General features: G+C 36.7%; 1 protein-coding gene across 4 annotated transcripts in view; it reads left to right on the top strand.

Moving 5' to 3' along the window:
• The window catches only part of LOC106178313 (uncharacterized), a 61,590-nt gene that overhangs the window by 33,193 nt on the left and 8,738 nt on the right, over window positions 1-19,659 (top strand). For all 4 annotated transcript variants that reach the window (XM_087015853.1, XM_087015855.1, XM_087015852.1 and 1 more), the window contains 35 exons: window positions 402-524; window positions 817-930; window positions 1,888-2,001; window positions 2,279-2,392; window positions 3,039-3,152; window positions 3,517-3,705; window positions 4,040-4,189; window positions 4,605-4,895; window positions 5,534-5,667; window positions 5,935-6,126; window positions 6,871-7,044; window positions 7,296-7,406; window positions 7,866-8,130; window positions 8,897-9,247; window positions 9,847-10,095; window positions 10,505-10,702; window positions 10,948-11,058; window positions 11,218-11,308; window positions 11,443-11,627; window positions 11,934-12,077; window positions 12,446-12,591; window positions 12,834-13,065; window positions 13,553-13,675; window positions 14,010-14,138; window positions 14,572-14,694; window positions 14,854-14,976; window positions 15,404-15,544; window positions 16,018-16,149; window positions 16,464-16,613; window positions 16,999-17,127; window positions 17,582-17,707; window positions 17,958-18,089; window positions 18,376-18,498; window positions 18,923-19,063; window positions 19,412-19,534. In XM_087015853.1, the coding sequence (XP_086871979.1) occupies window positions 402-524; window positions 817-930; window positions 1,888-2,001; window positions 2,279-2,392; window positions 3,039-3,152; window positions 3,517-3,705; window positions 4,040-4,189; window positions 4,605-4,895; window positions 5,534-5,667; window positions 5,935-6,126; window positions 6,871-7,044; window positions 7,296-7,406; window positions 7,866-8,130; window positions 8,897-9,247; window positions 9,847-10,095; window positions 10,505-10,702; window positions 10,948-11,058; window positions 11,218-11,308; window positions 11,443-11,627; window positions 11,934-12,077; window positions 12,446-12,591; window positions 12,834-13,065; window positions 13,553-13,675; window positions 14,010-14,138; window positions 14,572-14,694; window positions 14,854-14,976; window positions 15,404-15,544; window positions 16,018-16,149; window positions 16,464-16,613; window positions 16,999-17,127; window positions 17,582-17,707; window positions 17,958-18,089; window positions 18,376-18,498; window positions 18,923-19,063; window positions 19,412-19,534 (5,487 nt within the window). The remainder of the gene's footprint in view (window positions 1-401; window positions 525-816; window positions 931-1,887; window positions 2,002-2,278; window positions 2,393-3,038; window positions 3,153-3,516; window positions 3,706-4,039; window positions 4,190-4,604; window positions 4,896-5,533; window positions 5,668-5,934; window positions 6,127-6,870; window positions 7,045-7,295; window positions 7,407-7,865; window positions 8,131-8,896; window positions 9,248-9,846; window positions 10,096-10,504; window positions 10,703-10,947; window positions 11,059-11,217; window positions 11,309-11,442; window positions 11,628-11,933; window positions 12,078-12,445; window positions 12,592-12,833; window positions 13,066-13,552; window positions 13,676-14,009; window positions 14,139-14,571; window positions 14,695-14,853; window positions 14,977-15,403; window positions 15,545-16,017; window positions 16,150-16,463; window positions 16,614-16,998; window positions 17,128-17,581; window positions 17,708-17,957; window positions 18,090-18,375; window positions 18,499-18,922; window positions 19,064-19,411; window positions 19,535-19,659) is intronic.

Genomic DNA, 19,659 nt, shown 5'->3' with positions numbered 1-19,659 from the left:
TGTCTGTCACGCCTACTGAAACTGGCATGCCAGAATCCTAAGACTCTCAAACTGAAAGCAATTTAGTGAGAAACCCCTTGGAGTTGGATTGATCCTGTTAGATTGATCTAGGTATGGGAACTTAGTCTAATGCTTGATACACATTTTACTTTCATCCTAATCCAGTGTTATGCAGAATAAGAATTTGATGTTGGCTATGCAGTTACAGTAAGCATAATACATTAGTTCATCAGAATTGACAGTATCCTATTTCCTGCGTTTTTATTTTCTGGTTTTTGTCTGTACATTTGACAGCTTTGCTGCCTTGTTTTGTTCTGAATTTTATATGTTAATTCTGTTTGAACATTCACTTTCATTACTTTTAAAAAGTTTTATACGTCCACCTGATTTTAAAATTTTAGATGAAGATGATTGTGCGAGTAGCCCATGTCAAAATGGAGGCACCTGTAATGATTTGTGGCTGGATTTTTACTGCAACTGTACAGATGAAATCTACGGAAAATTTTGCAACATGACTTATGAAGGTATATTATGCAGATTTGTCTTGCTCTCACTACTCAATGTGTTTATGCCATTCAGTTATCTGTGTCAGGATATGAATATTCAGGATATATTGCTATTCAGAGAGAGAGAGAGAGAGAGAGAGAGAGAGAGAGAGATGTACACAATTTAAAGAGAGTTATGAATGTAACCAATTTTTCCTTAAAGTGGTAAGAAATTAATTCAAGGAATAACCATAACATATAACATATCAAACAAAATAATTAAAAAGCATAAAATCATTGCAAAAGATGAAAATTCTTTGATTATTCTAAGGTGAAAATGAATGTGAAAGCAACCCCTGCCAGAACCAGGCCTCTTGTGTTGACCTGAACCTTGGCTATAGCTGTGAATGCCAACCTGGCTATGTTGGGCATGACTGTGAGACAAGTAAGTACCATTGGACAGGGGTCCGTAAGTAACATTTCTACTGAGTCTGATGTATGTATATATATATATATATATATATATATATATATATACACACACACACACACACACACACACACACACACACACACACAGGCCTTGCCTTGTTTGGCCTTAACATATAAGGTAGGCATCATTAGTATTTTGCTTGTGCCAAAATGGACTACTAATGGATATTATGATATTGGAAAATGTATACAGCAGAAGATTTTTCAGTGCTTTTTTAATGTTAAAAGAAAGAAAAATTCCCATGCATTAATTTTGTACTCAGCTTTAAGGTGTCCTGAATAAGATTTATGTGAAAAAAAATTTGCTAACACTTTGAGGACTGACTTAATTCCTGGTTACGTGCAATTTAAAACTGTGTTAAGATGACTGACAATTGGAAAGGAACATGGATTGATGATAACTTAGATTATTTTTGGCAAAATTAATTTATTCATGTTATTTATTATAAAAAATATCAAAACCTGATAAGTTTAAGTTAAAGTAATTTTTGTGCTGTGCTGCACTGAATTTTAAAATGTTCAAAAACTTACACTTTGTTTCTTTAAAAGTACTTTTATAAGTTATATTTTGATGAAAGTCTTGCATTGAGATATGATATGAGATTGTTTTGTTTTTAACAACAACAAAATGAATAAATCAATTGCAGTGTATTGTTATTCGGTTTAAATCTCTTGTAATTGATCATACCACATCGTGTTCATTAAAGATGCTTACCTGTTGCATCATCCTCTCAGGAATTTGGTGTGTTTTTTTTTTCTTTTTTTTTTTTAAGATTAGTCATCTTCTTAATAGTTTTATGTACATGTAGGTCATTTCATTAAAGCTAACGGATTACATATAGTGAAACCACTATCTAATGTGGTTTGGGCATTTTTCTAGAGTGACAAGATATGTACACACTAATTTCAGACTTAGATGACTGTGGGTCCAACCCATGTGCAGCAGGCTCCACCTGCACAGACAGGGTGAATGCCTTTTACTGTGCTTGCCCTCCTGGAATGACAGGACAGGTGTGCGACTCAGGTGAGGAGGATATGAATTTGACCATGTTTTTTTAATGACCTCTGGGATCGTGCAACGCTCTCGTATATGATCTCGGTTTACCATGGTGCCATAGTAGAATTAAGTTTGCCAGCTAAAATAACTGGGTAGACGAATGAATTTGCTGTAAGTTACATTGATTTGGATGAAAAAATGTAGCTGCCAAAATAATGTTTTTAATAAATGTTTTTCATACACATAATGCAATTTTATTCATTGCTATTCATTTGAAAGTTAACATATTTCTTTGTCTTTACAGAAATAGATGAATGTGCCAGCAACCCCTGTCGTAATGGTGGCTATTGTAACGATTTATTGGCAATGTACCATTGTGAATGTGAAGAGGGGTTCACTGGGGTTAACTGCCAGACAAGTAAGTTTTAATATATAACCTAGATGGTTTTATACGTAATTTAGATCACTTAATTTTTTACTAGTATTACATTGAGGTAAAAATTGTGGTATTTTGACATTGTTTAGGCAGACGAGACTACATTGCTGGACATTAAAGTAATTCAGGAAAAGATATAGGACAAGGCACAGAGAAATTTGTTTTTATTTTGACAAACTGCTTTTAATTTTCGGAACTGCAATACTAGTGATATTTGGATTTGTCAACTGTTCTGCGTATACTCATTTTATTTATCAGACAACAGAGTACTGTGACAATATATCATGATAATATAGTACAGTATAGCATAACACATTACTACAAAGTTTTAGAAAATCAGCTTTTCTTTATAATGAAGTATAGATGACTGCTGAGAATCACAGTGCATTACAACAAAGAATTAACAATCAACTTTTCTTTATTACCATCACAGTGCATTACAACAAAGAATTAACAATCAACTTTTCTTTATTATCATCACAGTGCATTACAACAAAGAATTAACAAAGAACTTTTCTTTATTACCATCACAGTGCATTACAACAAAGAATTAACAATCAACTTTTCTTTATTATCATCACAGTGCGTTACAACAAAGAATTTACAATCAACTTTTCTTTGTTATCAGATATAGATGACTGTGTGAGTGTCACCTGTCAGAACAGTGGCACCTGTGTGGACTTAGTGGGGCAGTACAGCTGTGTGTGCCCACCTAATGTAACTGGGGAGCACTGCCAGACATGTAAGGCATTTCATTCTAAACCTTAAAATAATGTTTTCTTTTAAACTGGTTAAAGTGTTGACTTTTTTTTTCATTCTTCAATTCATTTCCAGTATGGAGAACTTGACTTGGTTAAAGCCAGAATTGTTTCAAGTAGCTTGTTTCAGCTGTGGCACAGATAGTCTCTCTGTATATTTAGCTATAAAAATCAAAGGGAACTCATTTGAAAAATCATATAAATGTTAAGTACTAATTAATCATGATGGTAGCAGAGATGGATCTAAAGGGAACCCTTCTGAAAAAGAAAATTTCATTTGATATTATATCATTATGTTAGGAGAAATGATAGTTTTAAAGCAACTGAAAACTATTGATGTGCTTTCAGTGGTTCCTTTCTATGGACACTGGACTGCATGGGGTGCTTGCTCTGCAGAGTGTGGTGAGGGAGCTGAGCGAAATCGCACCCGTCCATGCACGGACCTATCTGGAGCAAGTCGTGCTGTGGCTGATTGTGAAGGATTTACAGGCACCGCAGCTATTAAATATGTGAACTGCAACCTATCCAGATGTGTTGGTATGTTGACCTCTGTCAGTATTTGAAAAAAAATTTAAAAAATTCAGTTTCAGTTGTTCATTTGTCACAAACTTAATAAAAACCTATCACTTGTGAAATATTTCGCCATGCATGCTGTCAGTCTTGGAGACAGATGAAGATGGCAGAATATTTAACATGAGAGATTAGTCTGTACTAAGTTTGTGACAAATGAAGGTTTTGATATTTATGGAAGTAGTTAACCTGAATGAAATAATATTTTATTGAAATAAGATAGTGATTGAAACTATTCAAAACCATGTACCATAACTTCCTCCATGACTTATCTTTAAAAAGAAATCATTTCATATTATAGCTCCTAATAATCCTTGCCTGCAGTCTCCATGTGGCATCCTTCATAACTGCTCCGTCATAGACAATGCTGGACACTACAGGTGCAGCTGTGCAAACGGCTATGAGCACCCCACCGACGACCAGGGACATAACATTGAGAACCAATGCGTTGGTCAGTGGAAAAACTGATATTGTTTTCTTTAGAGTCGCATGTGACGTATATTTGTACCCAGCCTGGCTGATGCCTGAAAAATTATTTGCTTTCTAAAAAAAATTTTGTAAATGCGCGGTTCAGTACTGGCATGTTGTTTAAGTAATTCATTGTTTAAGATTACACTTAAGAAAGAATAATCAGAACACTTCTCATGGATAAATTCTTAGCCTATATATATTAGCAGTAGTAGTGGTGGTAGTATTGTTTCAGAGAAGATATACAGTTTATAACACTAAATATAATTCTTGCTAGTCTGAGATTATTTCTTACCCCATTCTTCTCTAAACCACATGAAATCTCACTTGATTTTATGTAAAGTCCCAAGGCTTTGGGGCATCTCAGGTTTAATTCCCAGCATCTTTTCTCCTTTCAGACATTAATGAGTGTTTACGGTCCATCAATGATTGCACAGATCCTGGTGGCTCCCAGCTGCTTAGTGTGGCAGAGTGTGTCAACCTGGAAGGCAACTACAGCTGCCTGTGCCAAGACGGATATACCAGGAATCCCAACAACTCGCATGGATGTATAGACATAGATGAGTGTGAGCTGGGGACCCACAACTGTGACGTTGATGGCCGAGCCAAGTGCACCAACCTTCCTGGAGGATTCAGATGTCGCTGTGTTGCTCCATATAAAGGCAGTGGATTGAGGGACAGTTGCATAGGTAAGTATGGACTCATTCAGCACAAGGGACTAACAGATCCACAGATCAAATATGGCCGACCCGCTTGAATGCTTGTTGCGTAATCCCCGTAGGAAATCTATTCAGTGTCTAATCCTGAATTAAGCAACAAGCTTTTTAGTGGGTTGCCATATTTGATCTGCAAATCTGTTAGTCCACCGCTCTGAATGTGCTCTCTGTGGTCTAGGGTCTAATAACAGAGATGTTGAAGACATCAGCCCTTTACCATCTTGTACTGCTAAAAAAGGGCCAAAGATACCCCGAACAATTGTGAGAACTGTTGTTTTCAATTTACAATCAATCTGGCAAAAATTCCTTTCGAGAGGCAAATTTATCAAATCTTAATCAATTTGACTGAAGCTAATATTGAAATTATGCTGAAAGAAAAATAATGAATATAATAGACTAGTTTTAGAAAACATGGGTTATATTGATGTAAAAATAATTATATAAAAAAATTTTCTTAGTAATGTAATATTATGCTAATTTATTTTATTGTATGGGAAATGAGTGAGTTGATATGAATTTGAAAAGGTATTGATTTCTAATTTTTTTCATTTCTGTCTCTTAGCTTTATGTGATTTTTCCCATCCTGGCATGTTTACACATATACCTTTCAGAAAACAGACTTGTTGCCTTTGCTGACCACCACAAGTTGCCATTCCTTGGTGCCGATATCTCAGCAATAAGTGATTTCTTTTTCCCTAAGTATGGTATACCCACATTCGACGGACTGATTCTACCATCATTTTATGTGAGTTGCCTGTCACAAAGTTGTGTGCAGTGGCTATATTTTTTTGCATGCATGCATGCATATATGGAATTTGTAGAGTCAAAAATTTAGCTTATAATATTTTAAATGGTAAAATTGTTTTGAAAGATTGTTTTTGAATGTTAAGAAATTGAAGTTAAATGAAGAAAATTGAGTTATGTTTCTCTAACTTGAGTGAGACAGTAACTCAATTATAATGAATAATTGCAACTGTAATACATTGTTGATTTTCCTGTGCCCTGTTACCAGTTTACCCAACACGGAGTGGTAATGTTCAGTGATGTGGAAGACTGGGAGGCGTTTGCTGACCAAACCAAGCTTCAGAAGGCATATCGCAACCCCACCATTCTCCCCTTAAACCGGGTCTACTTCCCATTTGGATCCAGAGATATCGGAGGAATCGGAGCATACTGGGCCAATAATGTGATGGAGGACGAAGCAGTAAGTTTGCCTTAGAGTCCTCAACCTCCCAGTCCTCTCATGAAGTTACAAAATTTTATAAGCATATTGAATTAAAGATATCTCAGTGATGGAGAATACAAGTAGCTAAGATCTCTTTAATTCACAGATCAACATATGGGTGTGACTATATTTAAGTTAGTGAAAACAGTATTACCCTCTTTTGCTTGAACTTACTGGCATTATAGGATATTAGAATACAGGTAGAGTTGGGTTTTGTGACGATGTAGTGTGTTAGATGAGATTATTTTATATTGCTACCGGTAGATGTCTCTGTAAGTAAAGTGTTGTCCGGTGTGCAAGTTTGAATCTCTCCCGTGATTGGTAACCTAAAGGTAAAACTGTTCACTGTGTAGTTGGTTCTGATTGGTAAACGTGTACTATCTGAACTTGTATATAAGGTCCGACTTGAAATAAATCGGTCTCTTTGTTGGGACTTTTGGCTCTAGCCTCTGTGTTCTTGGCTCTTTTGGTCCTCTTTGCGGCTCTCTTTGGCTCTTTACGGCTCTTAACTCTGAGATACCAGTAAGTACATTGTTATTTGTACCTTCATAAGGCACTCGGCCGCGAAGGCGTAACAGTTTCAACAATGTTAATGTTTTTCAAAAACCGTTTTGTTTTGAAAACCGTTTGTCAATAACCGTATTTTGCAGCCTGGTCATACATGTTTCACACTGTTGAATTGATAACAGGAATTATATCACATATCCACATTGTCTTGTTTAGGATGGCCGTGGGCTCTATTTTAAAGAATTCAAACTGGATAATGTTGCGGATGCTAATGCAATCAAGACTGCCTCTGCTAAGGTTCAAAGTGCCCATAGCTTGACCAACTTCAATGCAGAGTACATGATCATTGTTACCTGGAATAAGATGCAGCATAAGATTAACACGTGGCAGGTAAGGATGAATTTACCGGAGTAAGATGCATGGGAAGTTCCCACTGACTGATTAAAAACTGTGAAGTTATTTAGACAATATCTCTTTTTTTTTTGTCTTTTGGAGAAAAGTAGCAAAAATATGATGACAATCTTCTTAACTTTTACTATTTTTTATATTATCTATAGGATTATAAAGTTTCATTTGTTTGGGAATGGTGCTACATTGTAGGGCATATAGCTGACTTAATGTTCATGTTGTGTGCATTTCAGGAGGTGACATTCCAAATTATCATTGTGACCGATTACAAAAACACTTACTGCCGCTATGTGTATGATGACAGCGGCATGAACTGGAACCTGACTCTAAATGCAGCAAACTCTGTAAGTCTGAAATGATGCTCCATGCATTCATTGCATACAAAAGTGTAGTGAGAGCACATGTCTAAAATGATTAGTCATCATTGAATGGTTCCAAGGTGATTTATGAAATACACCCATTTGAGATGACAGTTTTTTTTTTCAAATTTTCTTCTTGTACATATAGAATATATGATTGTTTTTTTACTGTTTCTGTTTGATGGGTGGTGTATTCTGAGGTCAGATGTTTATTCTTATTGATTGCAAACATACTGATATTAACTTGCAGGTGGTTTCTCACTTCAGAATTAGTATTATAAGATCATTATGAAATAGATGATAATCATTCAGAGTGGTTCTGTAGCATCTACATTTGGTTCATAGTTTGACAGGAAATGTCTAAAAGGTTTCAATTAGTAATGGTACTAAGTAAATTAATATGCTTAATCAGTATTATTATTTGGACAATTTTCTTTTTTCAAGCCAAACTTCCCTGCTCGTGTGGGCTACCTTATACACAGCTGGTGGCCATTTGTTCGTCGTGGTGTAGAGTGGCGGTATTCATACGCCAGTGTGGCAAACAAGAGACATATAGAGCGGATAGACCAGGAGGTCGGAACCAGTAAAGGCATCTTTGATTTTGCCCTGAGTAACAATCCTGCTGACTTTGAGAACCCTGGCAAGGCTTGTTATGATTGGATATTAGATGATATCGAATATGAGAGACGTTTTGGAGCACTCAATAAAGGTAGGGAAATATGTTGTGAAAATATTTAATCAATACAGGTAAGATATACAGCTATATTTATCAGAAAGATAAAGTTTATTGAGTTTTATAGTAAATAATGAAAGAAGAAAAATGAGTGGAATAACAGTAAGTATCTTTCAATGCTTTGATCTGTTATGTAGTGTAAATCAGTACAAATGTTTCAGGTAGAATTGAGCTATTTTCATCGACACATTACTTGAGAATGTGTCATAGGTTGCTGTACTTCATGCATATGATGTCTCATATGACAGATATAATATGCTTTGATTGTGACTGATCCAAAATTTCATGAAATTCCCATTTTTAAACAAGAAAATTTAATTGATTTGTCCCATGACATAATTGTTACAAGTATATTGCTCGCAAAAAGTAGTAGTTCATAGTATTTATAGTATTCAAAGTATATATAGTTTTTCATTGCAAGTCACTTATGTCACTTTTAATATTCTGTGCATTGAAGGTACAGATCCAGAGATATTTTTAACAGTCTTCCAAATTATCTATGTTGATCCTTCTTCCTTTTCGACTGTCTTCCGACAGAAAAAAATTAGATGCCTGTCAATGTAAACTTAAAAATTCCTACTGACTTCTGGGAAACCCAGAATACGGCTTCGTCTGCCCCTGTAAGAAGGTGTTTCAAATTCACAGGTCCCCTGACCAGGTCTGGGGGCTTTTATTCTCTCTGTACCCAACTAGGTGATTGATGAAAAAAAGGTTTGTCACCCTGTGCTTTTGTTTATTTCAGAGGAGGCAGGAAAATGCCCCCGTGTCTTTGCTCTGCTGAGTAGGCGTACTTGGATTGCGTTCAGAAGCAATTGGTTTGCCACCTGCTATGTAAGGCGAATGCCTTTGGGCTCAGGTGATGAAGCACGATCCCCGCGCTGCTGTTACGACATCTTCTTTGGTGCCCTGGTAAAAGATTGGTGGCTCCTGGACGGCATGAATGTCTTCACTCGCTTTCCCCTGTCCACAGCCCGTGGTCGCAGTGAGGTGAAGGCTTTCCAAGACTGCTGCTTAAATAGCTGGGTCCATTGTTTTGACTATTTTGACAGGAGACCAATCTCCACAGGGAGCTTCTTCTTTGCTGCAGTCATTGGTAAGTTTGAATTTGAAGGACCAGTGAGCAAGGGCAGGTGAAGGCATCCTTGTACTAGGTCTTTCAGAAGTTGATCACAATTTAATTCACCTTTTAGTGACTTATTAATTAGATTTTAAATAAGTGGGCTGACTTTGGAAGACTCAAACTAGGATGCTGGATCCTCTCCTTGAATGATGTTTTTCAGTATGTGGAACATTCAAGGCAATGAAACATAATTTGATCTCTTAAAAAAAGAAGCAGTCACCATTTTACTGGCAAGTCTTATACGTGTAAGACAGTTATTGAACACAGAGGATGTAATAATGCTGATTTTCTAGAGCTTTGGATGTGCAGATTTTTTTAATGCAGAAGTTTGTTTTTGTAAATCACTGAAAGGTTGAGTGAGAGGTACTTGTTTTTCAAAAGCGTAAGAAAAATTGAAAAGTACTGATTCAGTGTGTTTGTGTTTGCATGCATGTTGGGCATGTATGCGCATATTCAGGCATGTGTGTGTTTGTGTGTGTGTGTGTGTGTGTGTGTGTGTGTGTGTGTGTGTGTGTGTGTGTGTGTGTGTGTGGCAGAGTGACTAGTTATTTTCTATCTGCTATATCTCACAGCCCTGTCAGCTGGAGACCCCCACATCACCACCCTGGATGGCCACCAGTACACCTTCAATGGCTGGGGAGAGTACAACCTGGTCAGTGGCAACCACTTCACGCTGCAGGGCCGTACGGCACCTGCATACACCGCCAACCCTCCACCACGTGCTACCGTGTTCACGTCATTTGTTGCACAACAGGTAGTGCCAGGGAGCTCTAACAGTGATATTGTGGAGTTCAGGCTGAATGCTACTGGAGATGGTGTTGGTAAGTTGGAACAGATTTAAGAGAAACATTTATGGATCTTATTCATTGCAAATTTAAAATTGATATTATTATTCTGATTATTAGTATTTAGATTTCTTCTTTATGAAAACTGGAAACTTGATATCTACTTAGATATGCCTTGGTCACTCCAATTTGTTTTACCTTAGAGGCATGTTGAAAAATAGTTTGTTTTCTTTTCTTGCCATTTTATTTATGAAATTGAAATGAGCATGATCTCAAAATTGGGTAAATATATAGCAATTAATACCCTTGTTTATAACTTGGACAACTAGCAACATAACGTATTGATGATATTAGCTAATGTAAAGAGACTCTATATACAAACAAACATCAGTTGGTTCTTTGATATTTGCCAGTTTTGAAACTTAAATATAATTGCCTTTTGCAGATGTTTTAGTGAATGGTATCCTCCAGAATGGGTCATTCAGTGGTGATGGTCAAACATTCACCAAGGTGGTCATCTCTGAGCTGAATGGACGTTACTCCATGGGGTTCTCTACAGACATAGAGATTAGAGTGGAGGCCTCTTTGAACATGACCTCGGTGACAGTGGTGGCACCTGCTGCATGGAATAACAGTCTGACTGGTCAGTATGTTTACAGTGGGGTTTGAAATTTTAAAAGTCTCAGATTCTTTTGTGCACAAGCAAAAAATATATATGTGTATATAGATGTGGGTAATACATGTATAAGATTCTAGACATTAAAATGGAAAATTAAACATGAAACTCCAAAAGGCAAGAAATGTATTACATTATTGTGCCCTAAGCTTATGAAATTCTGGCAATGTACCTACCAATTTATATGTATGTATGTTCCATTTAAACATCAGGTTTGATGGGGAACTTCAATGGAGACAAGATGGACGAGTACATGTATCCCAATGGCTCTGTGTTGTCTATTAATGCCACAGAGGAAGAAGTCTTCTACTATGCACAACACTGTAAGTTGTTTAAGATAGCTATATTCTGCTACTGTAAGTGCTTTTTAAAAGTTTCATGGACCTAGTCTTGTCTTTGATCCCTCAAAATATTAACTTGTCTACATGATACATGCAGTATAGTGGTTTCATCTATACACCGATATTTCTGTTTGTTTCAAGGGGCCATTGACCCAGCCATGTCCTTGTTTACCTATGATGATATCAGTGCATACAATGCAAGCGACTACGGAAACTACACCTTTACACCACTGTAAGTTATTGAAGAAAAATATGAGTTTACTTAGCTTTTCTCTGTGTATGACCATATAGTGTGTGAACAATTTTTTTCATTAATAGATGCTACTATACATTGGGATAAAGAAATAAAATTTTCTTTTCTTGCAGTTTCTTCAACCTGGACACCATGTTCTCTGACAATGCAACACGAGAGTTGGCCATTACTACGTGTGGAGGCATGGACAACCTGAACAGGGAATGTGTGTTTGACATTGCCTTGACAGGCAACGCAGCTGTGGGTGCATCTACCTCCGCCTCACAGCAGCAAATGGCCACAGAGCAGGCCACACAGAGTGAGTGTATATAGATAGAAATACTAGAGTTTATGCTAAAATTCAAGGTTGGACCCTGTCATTCAGGTTAACAGTCATTCATTCGCACTGCCAGTCTATCGTACTCAAATGTGAAGTCACTGTACTGAATTTGCAACAAGATAGGTGTTTAAGTTCATCGTTCTTCAGAAAACCCAGATATCAGAGATATACAATTTTCACTCAATGTTCTTTATAATTCGTATCTTACAATTGAGTTCAACAGCACAACCAGCCAAAGAACCTTAGCTTATATCCTAAAATGTTTTACCATAATTTACATTCCAGATAACTTCCCCCCATCGTTCTCCACCAGCAATGTCACCCTGAGACTCCTAGTGGGACAGAACATGGATCCAATTACCATCCAAGCTACAGACCCCAATTCAGGAGACAGCGTCACATTCAGCCTAGCAAGTCCTGTTCCTCCGGGTATGCATTGGAAACATACATGCAGAATACAATGTGAACTTAGAATATGATGTTTTGATACAAAATTTATTGGACCAGGTCAATAAGGTTTTGAAATAAAGGGGTTGAAATATTTATCAGATAAAACTATCTCAAGATTTATCAATGAACTAGAAGGATAAAGGTTTTTTTTTGTGGTACAAAGATATATATACTTGAGTTATAAACTAATATATTAAAAATAAAAAGATTGTCTGACCCTTTCATTTCAAGTGCACAATGTTTTTTTTTTTTAGATTTATTTTAGATAGCTCATGTAAGATTCTCCTTTCCTTTTTTTCTCAAAACCAGATCATGTGTCTGATGAATGCAATGCTCTCTGTCCTCAGGTTGTGCTATAAACCCAACAGGTGGACAGCTGTCCTGGAACTCTGTACCTTCCAACCTGACCAGAAACGAGACCGTGACCATAGTGGCCAGTGATGGCACTGCATCTGCCTCTCTTACTGCCAAAGTCCACTTCTGTAACTGCACCGTAAGTAGCAAAAGGTGTATGTATTACAAGGCATGTAGCCAGGAAATTAAAATGGTAGTGATGGTGGGGGAGGGGGGGGTGGTGTTATTTTGGGAACAACCAATCCAAAAAGGATATACCTATCAATGACCAACGTTGGGAAGAAGATACTTCCAAACTGTTCTTTAAATTTTTGCTTAAATTTTTAAACATCATATTATCTTCATAAATATTGAACCCGTCTGTTTCTGTCTTTTATCAAGAACGGAGGCACCTGCAAGTATGACGTTGTCACTTCCACAGAAAACTTTGTAGTAGTGCCGTGCCAGTGCCAAAGTGGCTACGAGGGCGCCCAGTGCCAGACAGACATAGATGGGTGTGCTGACACCCCCTGTTACTCTGGGGTTTCCTGTGAAGACAGACCTGCACCTCTGACTGGCTTCACCTGTGGCACCTGTCCTCTGGGGCTCATTGGGGATGGTACTGCTTGTGCTGGTAGGTGGTTACTGCGGACAGACTTGATATTGTACACAATTCAAATTGGAAAATTTAGCTGGATTTTTACAAGTTTTCTGCCTTTAGCAGCACTAGACCACTGATTATTAGGCCACCAAGTCATTTCTTCTCACTTTTCACTTACAATTCAAAATCTTGTCTTGTTATAAACTTCACTGTTTTTTAATTGTGGTGAATAATAATTTTAAAGAGCTTAAAATTTGTTTTTTTTGTTTTTTTTTTTTACATTTAGCCTGTTGGGTATGACGTCAAAATTAATTTTGACAATGTTGATTTTAATTACTATGCTTGGTTAGGCATTCAACATTTAGTACAGTCAAGCTCTTACATTGCAGATAATGTACATTCAACTAATTAAGCTTCAACCTGCGCAAGTTCTGAATTAGAAAATAAATTTTAACATTTAATATTTTATCCATTTTGGATATTTGTGATTAAATCTCACTTTCAAAATTATTCCCAACAGATCAGGATGAATGCTACAATAACTCGTCTCCCTGTACTCAAACCTGTGAGAATCTGGCTGGAAGCTACCAGTGTTCTTGTAACTCAGGCTATCTGCTGGGACCAGACCTCAACACTTGTATTGGTATGGTCAGAATGAATATTACTTTTCAAAATAGTTTTCATATGTTTGTCTTATATTCACGTTATTTGATTCCATATTTGAATAAACTTTATGTGTGCAGTGTCACATTAATTTACATGACATTAATTGTAATTAAATATAAGCATAATGTTAAAATATTTTTTTAATATTGTCAAATATAAGTCAATTTCACACTAACTCAACTGTGTGTGTGTGTGTGTGTGTGTGTGTGTGTGTGTGTGTGTGTGTGTGTGTGTGTGTGTGTGTGTGTGTGTGTCCTAATATTTACAGCATGTTTCAATAATTTACATGGGAGTTTTTTATTAATTTTCAGATGTGGACGAATGTATCCGTGGCACCCATAATTGTGATACCAATGCTGTGTGTAACAACACTGCTGGGTCGTTTGCCTGTACATGTGCCACAGGGTATGCTGGGACAGGAAAAACTGGAGAGTGTCAAGGTATGAGAGGTTGCTTGAGTTATATTAAATTTTTTAAAACAACATATTATATTTACCATCCAATATAGGAAAAGGGTAATTAAAAAGTGATGGATTATGAAAGTAATTTTTTGTTACAGTAGTAGTTTTTGACTTGGGTGTTGTTCTAAAGCCTTCCTTCGGTGCAAGTACTAGCGGGATCAGTTATTTGTTGACTACTTCCATCATGGCTTATATCATGTTTGACTAAGTAGTGGGTATGGACTATTAATCAAACTGTAATTGAAATAACAAAATTTCTAAAATCAAAATAATTTTCCTTTGATAACTTTTGATAAATTTTATGTGATATTGGATTTTAATTTTCACTGTTGAATTACAGTCAGTAAAATTTTCAAATGAACAATATGCTCATCAAAGCAAGTGAACAATGAACTTTCCCATAATATTTCAGATATCAATGAGTGTTCCAGTAACCCCTGTGGTCTGAATGGCCAGTGCCAGAACTCGGCAGGCAGTTACGTCTGTAGTTGTACCCTTGGCTATCAGCGCAATCCGGTCACAAATGCCTGCGATGGTGAGTGAAGCTTTGAAATAAGTAGTATATTATTTTAAATAGTATTGACTCAGAATTAATTTTGTTTGGATAATATTTTGCTGTATTTCACGAATATTGTAAAAAATTCAGTTGTCATAGTTATATTACCTGGTCTATTTTGACCTCCCTTTTCCATAGAAATCAATGAGTGTGATGGTGATAACAACTGTGAGCAGACCTGTGTTGATGGTCTGGCAACCTACACTTGTAGCTGTACCACTGGATACAGACTCAATCCTGCAGATGCTGTCTCCTGCTTACGTAAGTAAAATTAACCTCAGATACAGGCTCTCTACTAGAGTCCCCTACCCCTCTCTGTTATCTGGCCTTCATCTCAGACTGACCTGATAGACTGATGTGAATATATGTTGCAATTCAGTGACCTAGGGGTCAGTGAATAACAGCATCCACTAGCTGATATCCACTAGCCTTTGTCCAGATTGCCTGTAATCCAACTGAAAACATTTCAGCTTGTGTTTTATAATTATGATATAAGATTTAGACTGTGAGGCTAGTTTTTTCAGTCAAGCACATACCTGTATGTGCAGTGTATATATAGAGTGAATGCCTTTCTTCAAGACTGACGAGTATTCTTTTTTGACAGACAAGCACATGTATGTGCCTATGTATGTCATGTATAAAAAGTCAATGCTTACAACTTCAGTATATAATTGATTTCTATCTGTAGCTGAGCAGCAGTGTAGCAGCTCGGAGGCCACTACCTGTAGCAATGCAGGGGACGTGAACCCAACCTGTGCTGTCATCAGTGGAGTACCCACCTGTTCCTGTCCAGACAACTACGCCCTGGACGCAGCCAAGAAATGCATTGGTAAGTTGATATCAATTAATGTTTTTTTTTTTTTGTCCTCCAGAAGAACTTTATATGTTGTTTAAGATCACAGTCGTACAATGTGTGGATTTATCCTAGTTGAAGGGAAGACCTGTAAGACAAAGATTTTTTTGTTAACTTCAGAATAAAGTATAGTTATCATTATGATATCTGGAAATAAGATGATATAATCAAAGGCTATTTTTTTCATGACAGTATATAAGCAGTGGACTTTCTTTAACAGATATTTCAGCTGATGTTTTTATGTAATCGACAAAATATATATTTCCACCATGATTGGCAAATTATGTACATGCAAGGTTGGAAAATATGGCATTTCAGAGATTTTAGATGATATCTTATTTTGGAGTACTTCATGCAGTTGATGCCAAGGTGCCCTCTTGAGTGTTTTATATGTTACAAGACATATTTAAAGAACCAAAACAATTGAATTGATGAATTGATCATTTCAGATGTGAATGAGTGTCTGGGTTCCCACCAGTGCCTGCCATCAGGTGTCGCCACCTGCAGTAATATTGTTGGAGGCTACACCTGTGCCTGTAGTTCAGGCTACTCACTGGGCACCAACAACAGGACATGTATAGGTATGACGGCAGTTTTGGGTCTCTCACACTTAGACCTGCTTACACTTAACGCGCCACACGATATAGTCCCTAAGATACATAACACTTTTATATCAGGTGATACATGAAGACAGCATAGTGTTTCACAGAATTTCTGTGTTTTTTAACTAGTGTTGGCTCAAGATTTTAATTAGATGTTTTGAGGATACATTAAATGAATGCAACAAGAATAAAAAAGCTAAGACTTTTTAAGATAAAATCTCCAACCTGTAGTCCTACCTTAAGCAGAGTGTGGCAAATGAAGGTGATATGTCTATTCATCTTTTACTTTCCAGATATAAATGAGTGCACACAGACCACTGCAGGTGGCGCCGCCATGCACAACTGTGATCTCACAAGAGGCTCGTGTGTGAATATAGACGGAGGGTTCACCTGCACTTGTAACAACGGATACACTTTGAATTCCAATGGATACACTTGTGATGGTAATGACATACTGTAACATTTAATGTACTAAGTGTTGTCTAGAAATGGCTGATATCTCATCTGGGGTGTGCTAAGTTACATTGCATGTACCAGTAACCATGGAGATCAGATGCTCTAGCTACTGTAACACTTTGAAAAAATTTAAGCATTTGATTTATTTCCATATTTTCCCACAATTCTTAGACTGTGAGATAGTTATGAGAACATTGCAGACATTTCTAGATAAATTTGCTTAGAAGACGGTCTTTGCATGCTTGCAAAAAGAAAAAAAATCTTGGTACTTTTTTTGAAAGGTTCTGATAAAATATTTGTAGTGAAAAGTAAATGAATTTTTTTTTAATTGTCAGTTCTGCACCAATTGGCATATTTTTATTTTACTTCCAGACAAGGATGAGTGTGCCTCAGCAACGACCAATGACTGTGACAAAAACTATGCCACATGTAACAACACTATTGGTAGCTACACCTGCGCCTGTAACACTGGCTTCACTGGTGATGGATACATATGTGCTGGTAAGGACCATTATAGGACTGTACATATTATAAGATCATGTTGGTGCATCTATATGGGTATCCACTAAATTTTAAACAGGGGGAGGGGTATTTAGTTTGAATCTTTTGCTGAAAAAGAAATGAGTATTAATGAAATTTACTTATACATGTTTAAAGTACTTGTCAAGAACCCCCCCCCAAAAGTTTTGCTAACAGAATTTGTGTTTATATGCATGTATGCTTAAATGTCTGTGAGTGCGTGTTTTGGTAGGGAAATATAAGTAATATAATCCTATGTAAATGAGGGCACAATTTGGGAAAATGCTTTCAGAAAATACCATAATTATAACAATTGTTGGTTGTAAGCATAAGTATTCATAGCTTGAGATTAATAATAAATTATTTTATAAATCCAGATAACACATGCAAGGTGTTATGTGTTTTAATATAGTTGATTTGTAATATGATGTTGTAGATCTCAATGAGTGTGGTAGCAGTGACCAGGGAGGCTGTGTCCAAGGCTGTACTAATAACATGGGCAGCTACTCCTGCTTCTGTGGAAATGGCTACAATCTGAACAGTGATGGGCGGTCTTGTGATGGTACGCAGTGCCAGATTATAATGGGCTCTTGTTTTAATTTCTTGTAATTTGGATCTATATGCATGTTTTAGATCTGTGAATTGTAAATTTAAACTCCTGTATGAAACAACTTTAAAGACTTATTTTTGTATGTAACTAATAGGAATGGTATCTTGTTAAAGTAGAAAAAACTTGAAAATATTAAGTGACTATAAGAGGTATTAAATTTGTGAGTTCCATTATGGCAATATAATGATATATATATTTCCAGATGAAAATGAGTGTGCACTAGAATCCAACCATGGCTGCTACTCCAGTGCCTACTGTAATAACACAGTCGGCAGCTATGAGTGTACCTGTCCCACAGACTTTGTGCTGAAAGCTGACGGCCGCACCTGTCAACGTAAGTCTTTATTAATTTCCAGTGATTTACTCCTTATTACCCTTATAGATTATAGACCAATGCAGTTTGTATATCTATTTTGTATTGATTTTGTATGGAGTTTATTTTTAATAAATTTTTCACAATAAAAAAATAAGATTTTAGAAAGGTGTTTTTTTTTAATCAGAATCATTTTCAAAATTTGCTTTCAAATCCAGAAAATAAAAGCATGTTCATGAAGAGTGCAATATTAATCCTGTCATAATAGCCTGTCAGTCATTTTCTTACCACTCATCCTGATATTCAGCTGCCAATCAGTGTGATGCTGGCCATGGCTGTAGTTACCTGTGTGCCAAGCTGAACAATGGTACTGATGTGTGCCAGTGTGCCAAGGGATATGTCCTGGCCAGTAATGGCAGAAACTGCACAGGTAAGGCTTCAGTGTGGTATAGTGTATGTACTGTGTGATATACTGCAGGAGCAGTTGCCAAGTTGAAGAAAAGACCCCAGTGGTTTGCAGATTTTATTCTATTGGTAGTGAGATGTAAGACAGTAGATCAGAGCAATTTTGAATACTGCCATGTTTATAACTCTGCAGGAAATTATCTACCATTTCAAAAATGTTCTTTACAGTGGAAATTGATCACCTGAAGAACATATTTAAGAATATTTTTGAAACGGCTTGTGATTGCTTAAACACATGATAATGACATGTAGCTTTTATATTAATAACAAAAATTTAACGTGATATATGTTGCTGTCTACAGAGATTTTTTTAGTGAATGCTAAATTCCATAAGTGCCTCCAGTGGAAAACTATTGTTTATACATGGCATATTTATATCATTTCCCTAGATGTGGATGAGTGCTCCTCTAGCAGTACCCACTCCTGTTTGGCATCTGACAATGTCCGCTGTGTCAATGACCCAGGCACTTACCACTGTGAATGTTTGGACTCCACTCAGTACCAACAGGTGGAGGCTAGAAAGTGTATTGGTAAGTGAGACATATGAAGTCATCTTACCAGTTTATAATCCAAGCATTGAGAAAGTGTTTATAATACTGTTGTTTGAACTTTATGTTATGAGTGCAGTCTTTATTTATTGACTGAAAACCACAAAATTTCATACACATTCCCACACTTTGTCATGTATATAATGTGGCATGTAATGCGTGAAACCTGCATGGTGTGGCACAGGAATCACAATCATCTACAGCTGCTCGCCGACACTACAGTTACTGCAGTTGTAAACAAATATTCTCTGCGTTATTTAGTTTATTGTTTATAGCCAATTTAAAGGAAAAAATGCACTATTTTCATTTAGATACTCTGCTGTGTTTCAGATATTGACGAGTGTTCTGCCAAGACAGCCACCTGTCCTGCCCACTCATTCTGTGTCAATGACCAGCCTGGGTACCACTGTGACTGTGTGGCAGGCTACAGGTTGGTGGCTGGCTCTTGTGTTGGTAAGGTTTTTTAAGAATTGATAATAGTAGTGTTATTGTGATAATAATAATTGCATGATTTAGACGAAGAGTAAAGGATAATAGTAGTAGAAGGACCTTGTGCAAGAGCAGGTGGAGTGTTTTCT

This window comes from Lingula anatina, chromosome 6, assembly GCF_051362555.1.
Source record: "Lingula anatina isolate TDL-2025a chromosome 6, LinAna3.0, whole genome shotgun sequence".
Taxonomy (NCBI): domain Eukaryota; kingdom Metazoa; phylum Brachiopoda; class Lingulata; order Lingulida; family Lingulidae; genus Lingula; species Lingula anatina.
Note: the sequence above shows the minus strand (reverse complement) of the source record. Positions and strands in the feature narration are given on the sequence as shown.